At 39.4% G+C, this 13,529-nt stretch overlaps 1 protein-coding gene across 2 annotated transcripts in view; it reads right to left on the minus strand.

The window, feature by feature from the left end:
• LOC136240349 (uncharacterized) overlaps positions 1 to 13,269 on the minus strand; it is a 46,068-nt gene extending 32,799 nt beyond the window's left edge. Inside the window, exon 1 of one of the 2 annotated variants that reach the window (XM_066031299.1) lies at positions 13,152 to 13,269. In XM_066031299.1, the coding sequence (XP_065887371.1) occupies positions 13,152 to 13,173 (22 nt within the window). In that variant the 5' untranslated portion in view covers positions 13,174 to 13,269. The remainder of the gene's footprint in view (positions 1 to 13,151) is intronic. The other variant, XM_066031307.1, reaches the window with a different exon arrangement.
• Between the last annotated feature and the right edge of the window lie 260 nt (positions 13,270 to 13,529).

Consider the following 13,529-nt stretch of genomic DNA (forward strand, 5'->3'; position numbering starts at 1 on the left):
TGAAATTTATCCCGTATTTCACTGACAGCAGTGAAAAAGTTGTAATTGCAATTTCATTGGCTAGAATTTATGTTAACAATGTAGCGCCAATTAGTGTCGACGCGTGTTTAGTACATAGTGACAAATTGCGTACATAGCAAAGCTAATGCAGCATATGCAGCGAGTATGGTATTAACTGGGAATAGCATGGGTAGCAGTGAAATTTGGGATAAATACCACTCTTGTTGTATTGGAAATGGTAAATTTCACTCGGCTTCGCCTCGTGAAATTTATCCCCATTTCCAATACAACACTCGTGATATTTATCCCAAATTTCACTGCTACCCATGCTATTACTAGTACTAATTACTTTTTAGACAATCATCACAATTCATACAAAATCAATAAAATTGCAGTTCAAGTAATATAAATAGCTAGATCCAATTATAACCAGCATGTCAATCTATAGCTAAATGTCCAGAAATTTATTATATTACATTAGCAACAGCTTTTCAAATCTTGAATCAGTCAGCCTGTTTTATTTTGGTGTAAGCACTGCACATCCTAGGCTGAAAAGTCTTTCAACAAGAGCACTTGAAGGCAACACAGTATTGTACATAAGAAACAGATTCCAGTGGCTTGGGTACTTGTGAAGGCATTCAATGTTTTTGGCACTCTTCAAAGAGTCATTTGCTTCTTCTTCAATGCAGTTGGCTTGTGAGTTGCCTTCGTCATTAAAATCATAAAATGAATCCTCTTTCTTGCTCCTTGATCTTTGCGATCTGTCTTGACTTTGTGGTGTAACTTCTACTTCATCATCGGTCTGCTCTTCCATTGCATGTAAAAGCATTTGCTTGTATTCATCTTATGAGATTCTACCCACTTCAGTTTAAATTTGGGAAAAACTACTGCAGCTAAAATAGGATCTTCAGTTTCAAAAAATACTTGGAAGTGACATTTAATCGCATTTTCTATGCAATCAACAAGCCCCATGGTCGCAGATAATAGGTTAGGTTTTACTGCTTTAACCTTCTTGATTATGGCTTTCAAAGTTGGTAGCAGTGTGCCAAAGTAGCAGTTGTCCTAACCTTGTAATATATCTAGGCCATTAGCAAGTGGCTTGAGCACATCACACTATTCCTTCAAAAGTTATTTCTTTGTCATTGAAGCAATGAATTCCCATCCAGTACATAGCTCAGTAGTGGAATTTTTGTTGATCTGTACTACAGCATCATAACACAAATTCCATCTTGTAAGAGTGGGCACTATTAGCTTTCTTTTAGCTACCTTCTCTACTTTGTCAGCAGCAACTGTAGATCTACTTACTCTGTCCCATATTGCCAAAGGAACACTTCTTGACAATGAAGACAATGACAAATATTTATCGATTTATCAAATATTTTAGCATGGAATGTGATAGGAGCTTCCACAAATGATCCACCAAACAACTCAATAATTCTGCTTTTCTATTGGGCAAGCGAAGCTTTCCATGCTCTGAAATAGAAGGAAGCCAATGATTGAAACATTCTAATAGAGCAGTCAAGAATGTTTTGCTAACTATCCCACTAGGGATCAACATTGATGGCTTATGAATTCAGGATGCACAATCACTGTCATAGATTAGGTATATTATAGACTAGCTATTGAAAGTTAGCTACTTCTATGAAACAAATAAACATAAAAGTTATCAACCCATTGCTGTCTTGCCAACCTTATCTCGTGTTTTTGAACAACTGTTGATCACCCAATTACAATGCCACATTTTTCCTTTCATTCCTCCTGAGCAGTTTGGATTATTGAAAGGATCCTGTACTTCAGATGCTGGTATCTCACTTACCTCTACAACTGCATCTGCAATCAATCAACAAGCAGAGGTTAGGCTAGTTGCTTTGGATATTAAGGGAGCTTTTGATCATGTGTGATGGGATGGTGTTTTGGAACATCTCAGGAGCATAGGCTGTCGTGGTAGAGTGTTCCGTTTATTTCAATCCTACTTACCTGACCGATACCTCAAAGTTGTTACCTCATTGGACACATCAGATCTTTATCCTATTTCTACAGGTGTTCCACAAGGTGCAATTTGGTCACCATTGTTATTCAACTTATATAATCGTTCGTTTCCAAGTGTTGTGAAACACAGTCTGGTGGTTGGGTATGCAGATGACCACACCCTTCTGATAACTATTCCTCATAAGAATGACTGTACTGCTGCAGCTGATCACCTTAATGCTGATTTGTCTGCTTTATATAAATATGGCCAACCTTGGAACATCATATTTGCCCCAGCAAAAACATTTTCATTAGTGGTTTCCTTGAAGTCCGATGTTTCCAGCCATCCTCCCCTATTTTTAAATGACATTCGAATTCCAGAAGTCAACTCAGTCAAAGTCCTCGGATTTACTTTTGACCTTTCTTTCACTTGGCAAAGGCACACAGAAAATGTTTTGAGCTGTGGACAACAATGTTTAGGTCAGTTATATCGCTGACAATCATTTTTTGAATGTCAAGATATTTTAACACTATAAATCTTGGATCCGTCCTATGCTAGAGTATGGTTCCATCTTGTATTCAAGTGCAGTTTTGTCTCATGTAAGTCGTTTGGACAGCCTTCAATCCCGTATTGAGAATATGTGCGGCTTTATGTTTCCATCTTTGTCTGACCATCGCAGTGCCTCTATCTTGGGTTTTAAATGTCGCCGCTTGGATGGTGAAGGGCATGGCAACCTTCAAACTTTCCGCCCATCATTTAAGACAACACACAGATTATCTAGTAGACTACACAGTTTTGATCCAGCCCGCCATCTTCATTTTCAGAGCCCCTGTAATTTTCGAACATTGGACCGCTTTCGTCATAGTTGGCAAGTGACCATAGTAACTTTGTGGGACTCAATCCCAGCAGAGCGTCTGTTACAAGGTGACTGTAGGGGATGGAAAATTGTTTTAAAAGACATTCAGAGAACTATTATGATGTAATGATGTGGTGCATAGTAACTGTATACTGTATGTATAAACGAGGTGTAACAAACGTGAAAAAAACATATATATATAAATTTCATGATATACAAATTCATCACTCAGCTTGTGTATTTACACTGATATCACTTGTAGCACTGATGTACTGGAAGTATAATACAACATGGTACGTACATGACTAGCATACAACATTACAAACTCTTTTATCAAAAAAGGTACAGTGTACAATGACATCTTAGGTACATTATTCTCTAATTATAGTTAAAATCTATACCTAAGCTTATATCACGATATATACCACTTTAGCGTGGGTATTCAAAGACACTGCTTGGTGTTTAACTCGCCATGGAAAACGGTTTGCCAATGACTTTGATACCCAGCCAGTTCAAAGAATCGATGCACTTTGACTTGTTATATTGAGCGACATAGAGCTTTGTATTGCAGGACTCAATTTTGTAGAGGTTGCTAAGCTTAGTACATTAATTTTGCTAGTTGGTTGTTACTAAAGGATATTGAAGGCACAAAATAATTGTTTGGGAAATTGTGGATGAGTATTTCTACCCACCGCATATCAGCCTTTGAACAGACCACGGAACAGCAAAGCTACTACTGCTACGTTGAAATAGGTTAGTAACTTACAGCCCTAAGTACTTAACTTAATACAATAACTATACAAATCAGCCTGCATTTCATCTATCTCTATTCCAATTATATCAGTGTTGGTCTCAGCATCACAATACAAAACTTCTCTGCAGGACTTTTCTTCAGTCCGTTTCCTTTTCTTAGGCAATTCATGTCTTACGAGTTGTCTACGTGGTGGTGGCACAGAAACTTGGGTTGGTAGTGATGGCAGTTTCAATGATGGCACTTCATCGACCCGCAATTTTCTTCCCTTGGAAATAACAAAGTGGTTACTACATACTCTTGTGGAGTTCAGGATAGGAAGGTTTTGTCGACCAATCTAGTACTTCCATTGCTTTAGAAGGGCTGGTCTATTGACAGGCAGACAGTGGTAGCTAACATCACGTTACCACAGCCAGGCACTGCACAAAAATTAACCATACCTTTTCAGTTAATTAGCAAACAATTAACATGCCTTAAGTACTCTTTGTTACAACTAATTCTACCACTGAACAAGGCCAACTACAAGAAAAACACAACTTGACAACTACACACAAATACGCGCGAATTAGCACCGGTCCCCCATGCCATATTTTCTAATTATGCATTTTTGATTAATGAATATGTGCCATTGTACATTTTTCAAATCTCTGTTTATCAAATGTCACTTAGCCAAATGCATGCTCTGGCACAATTTCAGCTTAATATGCCAATAAATTTGGGTCAGGAGTTACAGCCCTACAAAGTAGCAATAACGTAAAGATCAATATGTACAGCAGGTCAGGGAAAATAAATTACAGGTGCTTTACTAAAACAGTTGTAACTTGCAAGCAGAATGATACGCAGGGAGAAGAAATTTGCTCCATGTGTTGCAATTAGTAGGGGAATTGATCACTGATTATGTGTTTCCTAATATCACTTTTCTTCACTACTTACAAAGCCAAAATTAGCAAAATATGATCAATCATACAAGTGTATATTATCACTTTGACGTGACGTAAACAAACACCCATAACTTCCATATCCTTGAGTCTGATCTACTGCAACAAAATAAAGATTTCGAGCTCCAAATACAGGTAAGTATAAGCGAATCAGATGATATCCAGGCTTTTATTGCTAGATCCTTTCTTCACTAAGAACAAAGCGTTTGTTAAGGCCAAATTGCTCAAAAAAAATTACACTTATTTACACTTTGTGTTGGGTTTTCACAGATTCGACCACAATTGTCGTATAAACACCTCACGTATTCACTAACAACCACACCAAGACAGATTCTTGAAGCAAACTTGATAATATACAAGGTTTTGCTCACATGGGTGGGTGTGGAAAGACAAACAAAACATACAAACACATACACATTTTTTGGAAAAAGTTTCAGTAAACCAGGTGTGCACAGACATTTGCAATCTGGTCCCACAAGTATAGCATGTTATGGTGGTCACCAAACCCTTACTCTATCTGAAGGGGCTGGCAAGGTTCTGAAAGAAAAAAAGTGCATGAAAAGTTAGAGTAAATGAGAAAAAATTGTTGAACCTGTATATAGTATGTGATTTTTAATCCATTGTTGGCTCTTCACTGGTTTCTGAGATAAAAGTAACCTGTATATGGGCCATATAGCTAGAACCTGTATTAAGTTTCCAAGCAGGTAAGCTTTACACCTTTTTCATATGGCCACTTTAAACCAGGGTGAACACCACATTCAACCCGGGTTAATATGTTCATACGAGTCCTTACCCTGGGTTGAACCTTGGAAGTCATGAAATGTCATAAGCAGGTTGAACACAATGCAGTTAGGTTTACCTCGCGTTTGCAAAGTAAAAGCAAGTGCCCCTAATATTTTTGGTATGATATTGCAAATGGAGTGTCATCTTCAACTTGCCAATGACTGCATCTTATACAGAGTTATCAAGCGTGAGAATGATTCTGTTGTCCTTCAAAATAATCTTGATTTAATATCTCATTGAAAAACAGTTTGGTAAATGAAATTCAATGTTTCTAAGTATGTGCTAATTTGATTCTCTCAAACACTTAACATGAATACCAACTAGATAATCATATTGTAGATGTAAGAAATGAGCATTTTTGTTTGGGTGTTCTATTCTGTTACACATATCCTTATCATGGTCTAATGGAATCACTAAAACTACTGCAAAAGAATCCCAACAAATTAACTTTTTCAGACACAACTTGGGTAACAGTTCATCCTCTGTTTAAACCTCCACCAACCTTACAGTACAACAGTTTAAACTGTTATGGAGTATGAACATCAGTCTGGGATCCATACCAACAAAATGGCATTTGTAGAAAAGGTCCAACACCAGTGAGTAATGTCTAACTATTATAGTCTTAGCAGCATAACCAACATGCCAGACTTTCAATCTGAGTATAGAACTACAATTATTGTACAAGGGGATCAACAACTTATCAGGATTAATATATTCCCTCATACTTCTTCTTGACCCAACAATCTACTGTACCAGACACTCACTACTTTATCCAACTCAGTGCATGATATACGTATTGTTCAGAGAACAATCAAAGATTGGAACAGCTTGCCAATATTTGTTACAGTCAGAAAACATAGATAAATTTACAAATTACTTATTTCCCATCTAATTGTTTGCTGTACATGTATACGTAGTGTGCGATTTTTTGGGGGTATTTATCACCCCCTGGGTGCATCGGCATTGCTCTCTGTCCGATACTACATCTGCATGTTCGAATCACATAGCGTAATGAGTGACAGCATAGCGTTATGATCAAAGTCTACCCTCATAACCCAGGCGGGCATTATGTATTTTGATCACTGCTGCAAATGTCTGTAATAGATGGGGGATACTAACATTTTTTGGTTTGAGACAATTCCAAATGCTTTTCACATGGCATTGATGTGTTTCGATAATGATACTGAGAACTTGGGATTACTGTATTTCTTTGGTTAAATGCCACTCTTTAAATGGTTACTGCATTTGAATACTGGCCCATTGTTTCCTTAAAGATAAAGCATAACCACTGCCCTTGAATAAATGCCACGGTTATTATTAGATCTGTATAGCTTTGTTTGCTTTCTTATCCTTTGGTTAGGAAATGAAGCTTGTAGTTATGTGAATTAGCCTTGGGATTAGCTTAAAAATTAACTGCATTAGTTACTACAATGCACTTGTGTCACTCGATGTGTAACCTCACGTATAGAACGGCAGCCGTAACTGAACTCATGAACAGACAAAAACAAGAATAACCTATTTTTACGTGACTTGGGATTTCTAAACATTTAATGGATTTCTCATTGAATATCTCAGATAGTATACGAGAGTCCCAAAGCATTGGCTACCTCTCCGGTCAAACTTTAAGCCACAAGTCAAGGCCACCAAATTTGCTTCAAGTCAACGGTTGAGCATAATACTTTCCAACCCACAATCGAAAAGTACTGAAATATCATTGCTAAATCACATCACACACTTGAAATACCGTAAGTCCTCTAAAAACTCGGCATATTTTTAAATCAATAATTTTCGTCTCGCCGAATTTCGGCCTATAATTAGATAGTAATCACCACTAATTTTAGTTGATCGACCACTCGTCACAGTATAATTGGTATCATCGATATTAAGGCTAGACAACTCTGACATTCTCGTCACTATCAGCATCCATCGCAAAAGTAGCAAACGTGCCGAATTTTTTTATTAGAGAAGTTATTTCGCTGTTAGAATACGGGTGCCGAATAAATAGAGGGGCCGAATTTTTATAGAATTTACGGTAGTCTTCGTACCCAAATCCCCTTGGAAGTGATGCTTATGAAATCAAGGCCTTAGTTACAGATTTCAGCTGATCAAGAATTTGAGCATGGTCGCAGATCTACCTACTGTGTGTACTAGGGTTGGGATGATGCTTTGAATGTTTCGTGGGTTTGAAGGTTAAGTAAACTTTGAATTATAAAAGTGTCCTTTGAAGCTTCATAATGCAGTCATAGTCTACGAAAGAATTACAAATAAACGTGGTTATTTTTATTGCAGCTGGTTATTCCTCTTGTGTGATCAATGTTCATCTCTTCGCAATCAATCTACATGTGCCATGCCCACTTTTAAATTGTTGTAGTTCAGCTTGCTACCATAGTTGCAGCCTTACAACACCTTATTATATAGTTATACAACGGCCACGAGTGCTCTGCCTGATATAAACGCACGAGCCTGAGGGCCGTCAGGCCCGAAGGCAAGTGCGTTTATACAGGCAGAGCACGAGTGCACGTTGTATAACTGTTATGTACCATTCACCTAATAGGTGGGGAGAGTCTCACAAGACAGCTGTAACACTTATAAAGGCCAGGTTTCTAACATCGATTGTGGGTAACCAAGCCTGACGCTGCGATGACGTTCCCCCTGCAGTACTGCAGCCACCTGAGATATTGAAAGCTAGTACGCTATGGGTTATATCACTAACCTGCATTCGCTGTTCCACTCTCATCATGTAGTGCTCAGCATGCCAGCGTGCCATATAGACTAAGCACCAGACTAATCGCCATAGTGATTCTCTCGAGCGAAAAAAAGCAGCTAAATAGACGGTTTAAGTAAACAAAACCTAACTACTAAATGATATTAGTCTAATTCTTACTATTCACACTGGCTAAACTCGAATCTGGTGGCATGACAAAACTGGTTACCACAATCGAACGTAAAGGTTAGTATTATTTAGAATATATTTGTTTTATTGAGTCATTGTCGAAGTGGACTACAGTTTAATCTGGGCTAAGATGGCACCAGACTAGTAAGGTGTATAAGTACGTTTATGTATATGTAGACTAGAGTTGTGGCCACCCGCGTTGGCTTTTTCGATCGCCATTGGCTGCTTGTAAACATTATACGTATTGGTGACGTTATGGCCCACAATCGACCTTTACATGTCAGGCTATAAAAGAATTCGGGTGATCTATGTAGTGTCTTTCCACCTATTAGGTGAGGTGTCGTAGTGGTCTTCGCCACCGGCACTTGTGCTATGCTGCACAAAACCGCAGCCAGTGCAATATCTGTATATTGCACTGCGGTCGGTGCATTATAACTTATAATGCACTCGTTGTGGTCTACAAAACCGCAACCAGTGCGTTATAAGTTATAATGCACTCGCTGCGGTCTGCAGCAGTGCAATATACAAATTATGGCACTGGCGGTGCCTTTGAACTGCCCACGCAGAGTGGTACATAAAGTGATAGATAATGCATGGAAACGTACTCATAGCCATTACCTGGTGTTTACCTATGCACAATTGCAGTATAGGGACACGCCCAATTGCAATCGATTGATTGCATCATTCAGTACTGCTGGTATGCATTTTCCAAATGCTTACAAACTTATTAAATAGGATTAGAAAGATAAAAGTTAAGAAGGGATGTGCATAATACAAGAAAACCTGAAACATGAAAGCTAACACTGAAGCTTCAAATGTTCGAACATTTTATTAGTGAATGTTCGAAGGTATATTTCAATATTAGTCCCAGCCCTAGTGTGTACCTGTACATATGCAACGAACCTCAAGGATTAGACAATCAGTGTGAAGAATGCAAAGGATGCGAAGATCAGCAGATCACTCTTTTTATCTATGGCAACAGAATGCAAATGACACAATGATTAGCTACTGTTTTTATATTTATGGCAACAGAATACAAATGACGCAACAATTAGCAAACACGTCATTCGCACCCACAAACAATCTGGAAGCCGTGCAGTAGAATTCCCGCAATCTCGGGACAGGCCAACAACGATGTTTGCCAGACCCTTTTCTTTCCCTGTACCCACACAAGAAAAGAAAAGGGTCTGGCTATGTGAGACTAACCATAGTTACTGCTTTTATATCTATGGCAACAGAACACAAATGACACAATGATTAGCAACACATCATTCGCACCCACAAACAATCCGGAAGCTGCGCAGTAGAATCCCCACAATTTTGGGATAGGTTAGCCATGATGCTATACTATCATCACCCTTTTCATATGGTCACTTTTAAACCAGGTTGAACCCACATTCAGCTCAGATTGATACGTTTACATGGGCTCTTACCTCCTTGAAGTCATAAAATATCAGAAGTGAGTTCAACCCTACAAAGGCTGTAGGGGGTTGAACTCGTCTGCAAAGTAAAAGTGAGTTGCGGCAGTGATGGAGGAAGCTGTCCGCAATTGGGGGGGGGGGGGGGACTTACACAATCAACAACCAGGTATCCCAAGACAGAACGTCCACCACCTTCCAAAGTCCAGTTGCCTGGCAGCAGTAGAACCTACAAACAGTTTGATTCTGCATACATTTTGGAGCCCATCTTCATATGGGCCCCTAATAAAGTAATATAAAAACCTTAAAAATTGTGTTATGCACACCTAGCTAGCTATTGTGTGCGAGCCTTATTATGCTAGCTATTGACTACGGCTACATACTGTACGTAGTGCACCCCTGTTTACTTCATCCACTACTCTTCACTCTCACGCTGTTGTAGCAACGGTGACTCCTTTTGATCAGTAAGTCACGTGATTTACATTAGTATCAATCTCAATACCTTGGGTGTAATCATTTATTAAACAACATTGGCAGTCTTCCATCAATGTACTGTACATTATTAGTAACGATTGATCTTTTCACAAAGTAGCTGCTGCTCTCCAATTAGAATACTCCGTACAATTGCTGTTCTTATCTAGTTTACTCATGAACACGTTGCTGTAGTCCCGTACACCATTACAACAAATATCTTCGGAACCAACATCCCCTGCCGACTGGTCACATCATTTTACAGAGTACAGTTTAAACCAATGAACTTTAATTGTGTGCGCAAAAGTATAGGAATCGATTGTGGCTTGCAATTGGATGCATCACGTGATCCACTAAGCTGTAAGCTGTGTATCTACGTACATAACAGTCACTGAGCTGTGTATCACTAATGTTAATACCCTCCCATTCCTATGTATTTGCACTTCTAATTTTTGCACATGTATGCTGCTGTGAATGCTGCAAAGTTTCCAGCCAAATTTTGGGGGGGGGGGGGGGGGGGGCACTGCCTCCCTTACTTTTCAAATAGGGAGCAGGTGCCCCTTCGGCCCCCTGTTCCGCCACCCTTAAATTGCGGTTTTTGGTGAATACATAAAGTGCTTAGAAGACAATTATCACTCAATGAATACCATCACCAGAGGATTGCTTGTGAACAGAAACTGGGTTGAAAATGGGTTGACACTTTTAAGTGTCCATGTGAAAATAGCGTATGTTCACCAGACCCCCGCTCCCACACAAAAAAAGAAAAATGGTCTGGTTACACAGACTAAGTCTGTCATACACCCTGTACAGTCTCGCACAGCCAGACCACTTTTTTTGTCTTTTGTGTGGGTGTCAGGAAAAAAGGGTCTGGTACACCTACATTAAGAATTATGTGTAACGTTTAACTGCAGTTAGGGTGAATGTTGATTGGTGCTGATTGGCGAAGCTCTAAACTTCTTAGACATATGTAAAAAGTACAGCCTGATCGCTGTGTGCCATTCCAAGGGGTAGCTCTACCAATAGCCCTGTAGAATCATCTGCGACCGGGATCAAAGTTTTTAATCGACAAAATTATACTTTGATTGCTTGATTTTGCCAGAAAATGGGTCTTGATTGCTTGATAAATTAACACATATTTTTGTAAATTCTCGTTCTGTTTTTGAGCTAGCTCAATCACCACTTTGTAGCACATATGATTGCTTGATTCAGTCCAAGTTTAACTCTTGATCGCTTGATTTGATTTTGACCGCTCGCAGATGGTTCTATAGGACTATTAGTAGTGACCACCCCTTGCATTCTCTTGTATTGCAGCTGAAGGGTGTGCGTGACGCTTTTAATAAGTCTAAGTTTAGGAATTCGCCAATCAGCAGCAATCAACATTCAGTTTCCAAGTGAAGAGGATCAAAATGCTGAAGGTCCAACTCTTCTGGGTCATTAAGCCTACCTTACTGCCAAAAATGCACAGCAGTGAGCCCACATTCATGAAGGCTTGAAATTGCCCAATGTATTTGGGAAACCATACATACAGTAATTTAAAAGTGCAAGTGTGGATCCCTATAAACTAGCTAGCTAGTCACTACGTACACTGCTGTTTATGCAAGTTTATGCTATGCTAACTATGTAGTGTGAAGTAGCTAATTGTATTCATTTGCCTTAGTCTTCACCCAAGGACTTCACCAATCAGAAAACTAACTTATCAGGGAACCTTCAAATGTATGCAGGACACTTCAATATAATACTCTTCTCATTTACTGTAGCTGGCAACGTATATGGCATAATCTTGGCTGCTTGTGACCAGAACAACCTTCAGTGCTTTCAACTGTGCTGAGATTCACACTCTAGTTTAGTAGCTAGTTACTTCATTCCATATAGATGATTTGGCTATCACACTACCTTCCAAGTTCACTGTAACAACTTGACCTATCATCACACACCATTCTACCGCTGAAGGACAAAGTTCAAATAAACCACATAGTGTGTGATCATGTGCCTACCAACTTTATGCCTTTTATGGAAAAGGTGTGCCAAGTGGTTAACATACCACTGTTTGTATGGCTTACCTTGAGTAAATAGGCACTCATATGGGTTGTTTACACCCTTGCAAATCAATGACATGTCCATTTATAAGCTACAAGATTTTTTACTTATCAGGTAACTGGAAAAAATTTAGGTGAGCATGCGTGTGAGCTGGAGATTTGCCGAAAATGCGTGTGACTTGGTAGGTCTGTTCACTCCAGTCTCGCGGCGCCCGACCCTAAAAAGAGGGTCTGGTGAAACTTTGTACAAAAAGTTGAGCTCTGGAATGTTTATTGGATGACGTTTTACGTGTTACGTAAGTGCACTGTTTACGTCACAACATCCATTCAACCAGATCCACTTACAGCATCACCAAACTAATAGCGCTAGCTACTTTATTTATTCAACATTAAAAAAAAACGAACCCAACAGAATTGTATGGCTGTTTTCTCAATGAGTTTAAGCGGCAGAGTCACCGGATGTAATTAACCGTAAGTCGCGAATCTTTTGAAATGTACGCATTACATAATCAATTTGAAATGGAGCGATCTGATTGGAGCTTCCAACATTCCGGCAGCGCCAAACTTTTTGTACACAGCTTCACCAGACCCTCTTTTTAGGGTCGGGCGCCGCGAGACTATGTTCACCCTGACATTACTGTAGGCCCCTTTTTCCCGACACCCACACAAAATAAAAAATCGGTCTGGCTACGCGAGATTACACCCTGTTCTGGTCTAACGCGGGGCGTAAGCTTTGATCATATCCGCAAGAGGATGGGTTTATATCCGCCCCTGACCACTAAGCTGCCACGCCCTACGCCAAGAAATTCGAAAATATATGCATGAGGAGGTGCAAAACCTTCTGCATAAGACTGCGCCAAACAATTCACAGTATGGTTGGGCGCCGCGAGATTAACGGCTAATCTCGGGTAGCTTGATCGCTTTTTCTCTAGTGTGGGGCGGGAACCCACACAAATAAATGGCCTGGTTTAAATATATACACAACGACAGACAACCACACTGCTAACTAGTTAAGTACATTAGTCACAAAAAATACCTCGATTAGCTCCAGCTGCCATATCTTTTACCGAACCTTTTTTTTTACTCTTTACTTTTTTTTACCTCGCTTTTTACTTACGAAATCCGTAAAACTTCGTTAAGGCAAACCTGTTGTGACCTGTAGAGTTTGATGTTATCATAGATACTATTATCAAATGGCTACTGCTTGTGAAGTGCCAAAGAAAACCGTAAGATCCTCGTTTGAGCAGGCAGCTCGCATTGCTGTGTCCTGTTCTTACAGAATTTTTAATTCTAGAGCCTCCCCGGACTGGGATCTTTTAGACCACCTTAGGTAAACTTTAAGTATTACATATATGTGACCGGATTTGCGAAAAGGTACCTTTTCCACACATTTTACATATCAGCGAACAAAATG

The sequence above is a fragment of the Dysidea avara genome, chromosome 1 (assembly GCF_963678975.1).
Source record: "Dysidea avara chromosome 1, odDysAvar1.4, whole genome shotgun sequence".
NCBI classification, from domain to species: domain Eukaryota; kingdom Metazoa; phylum Porifera; class Demospongiae; order Dictyoceratida; family Dysideidae; genus Dysidea; species Dysidea avara.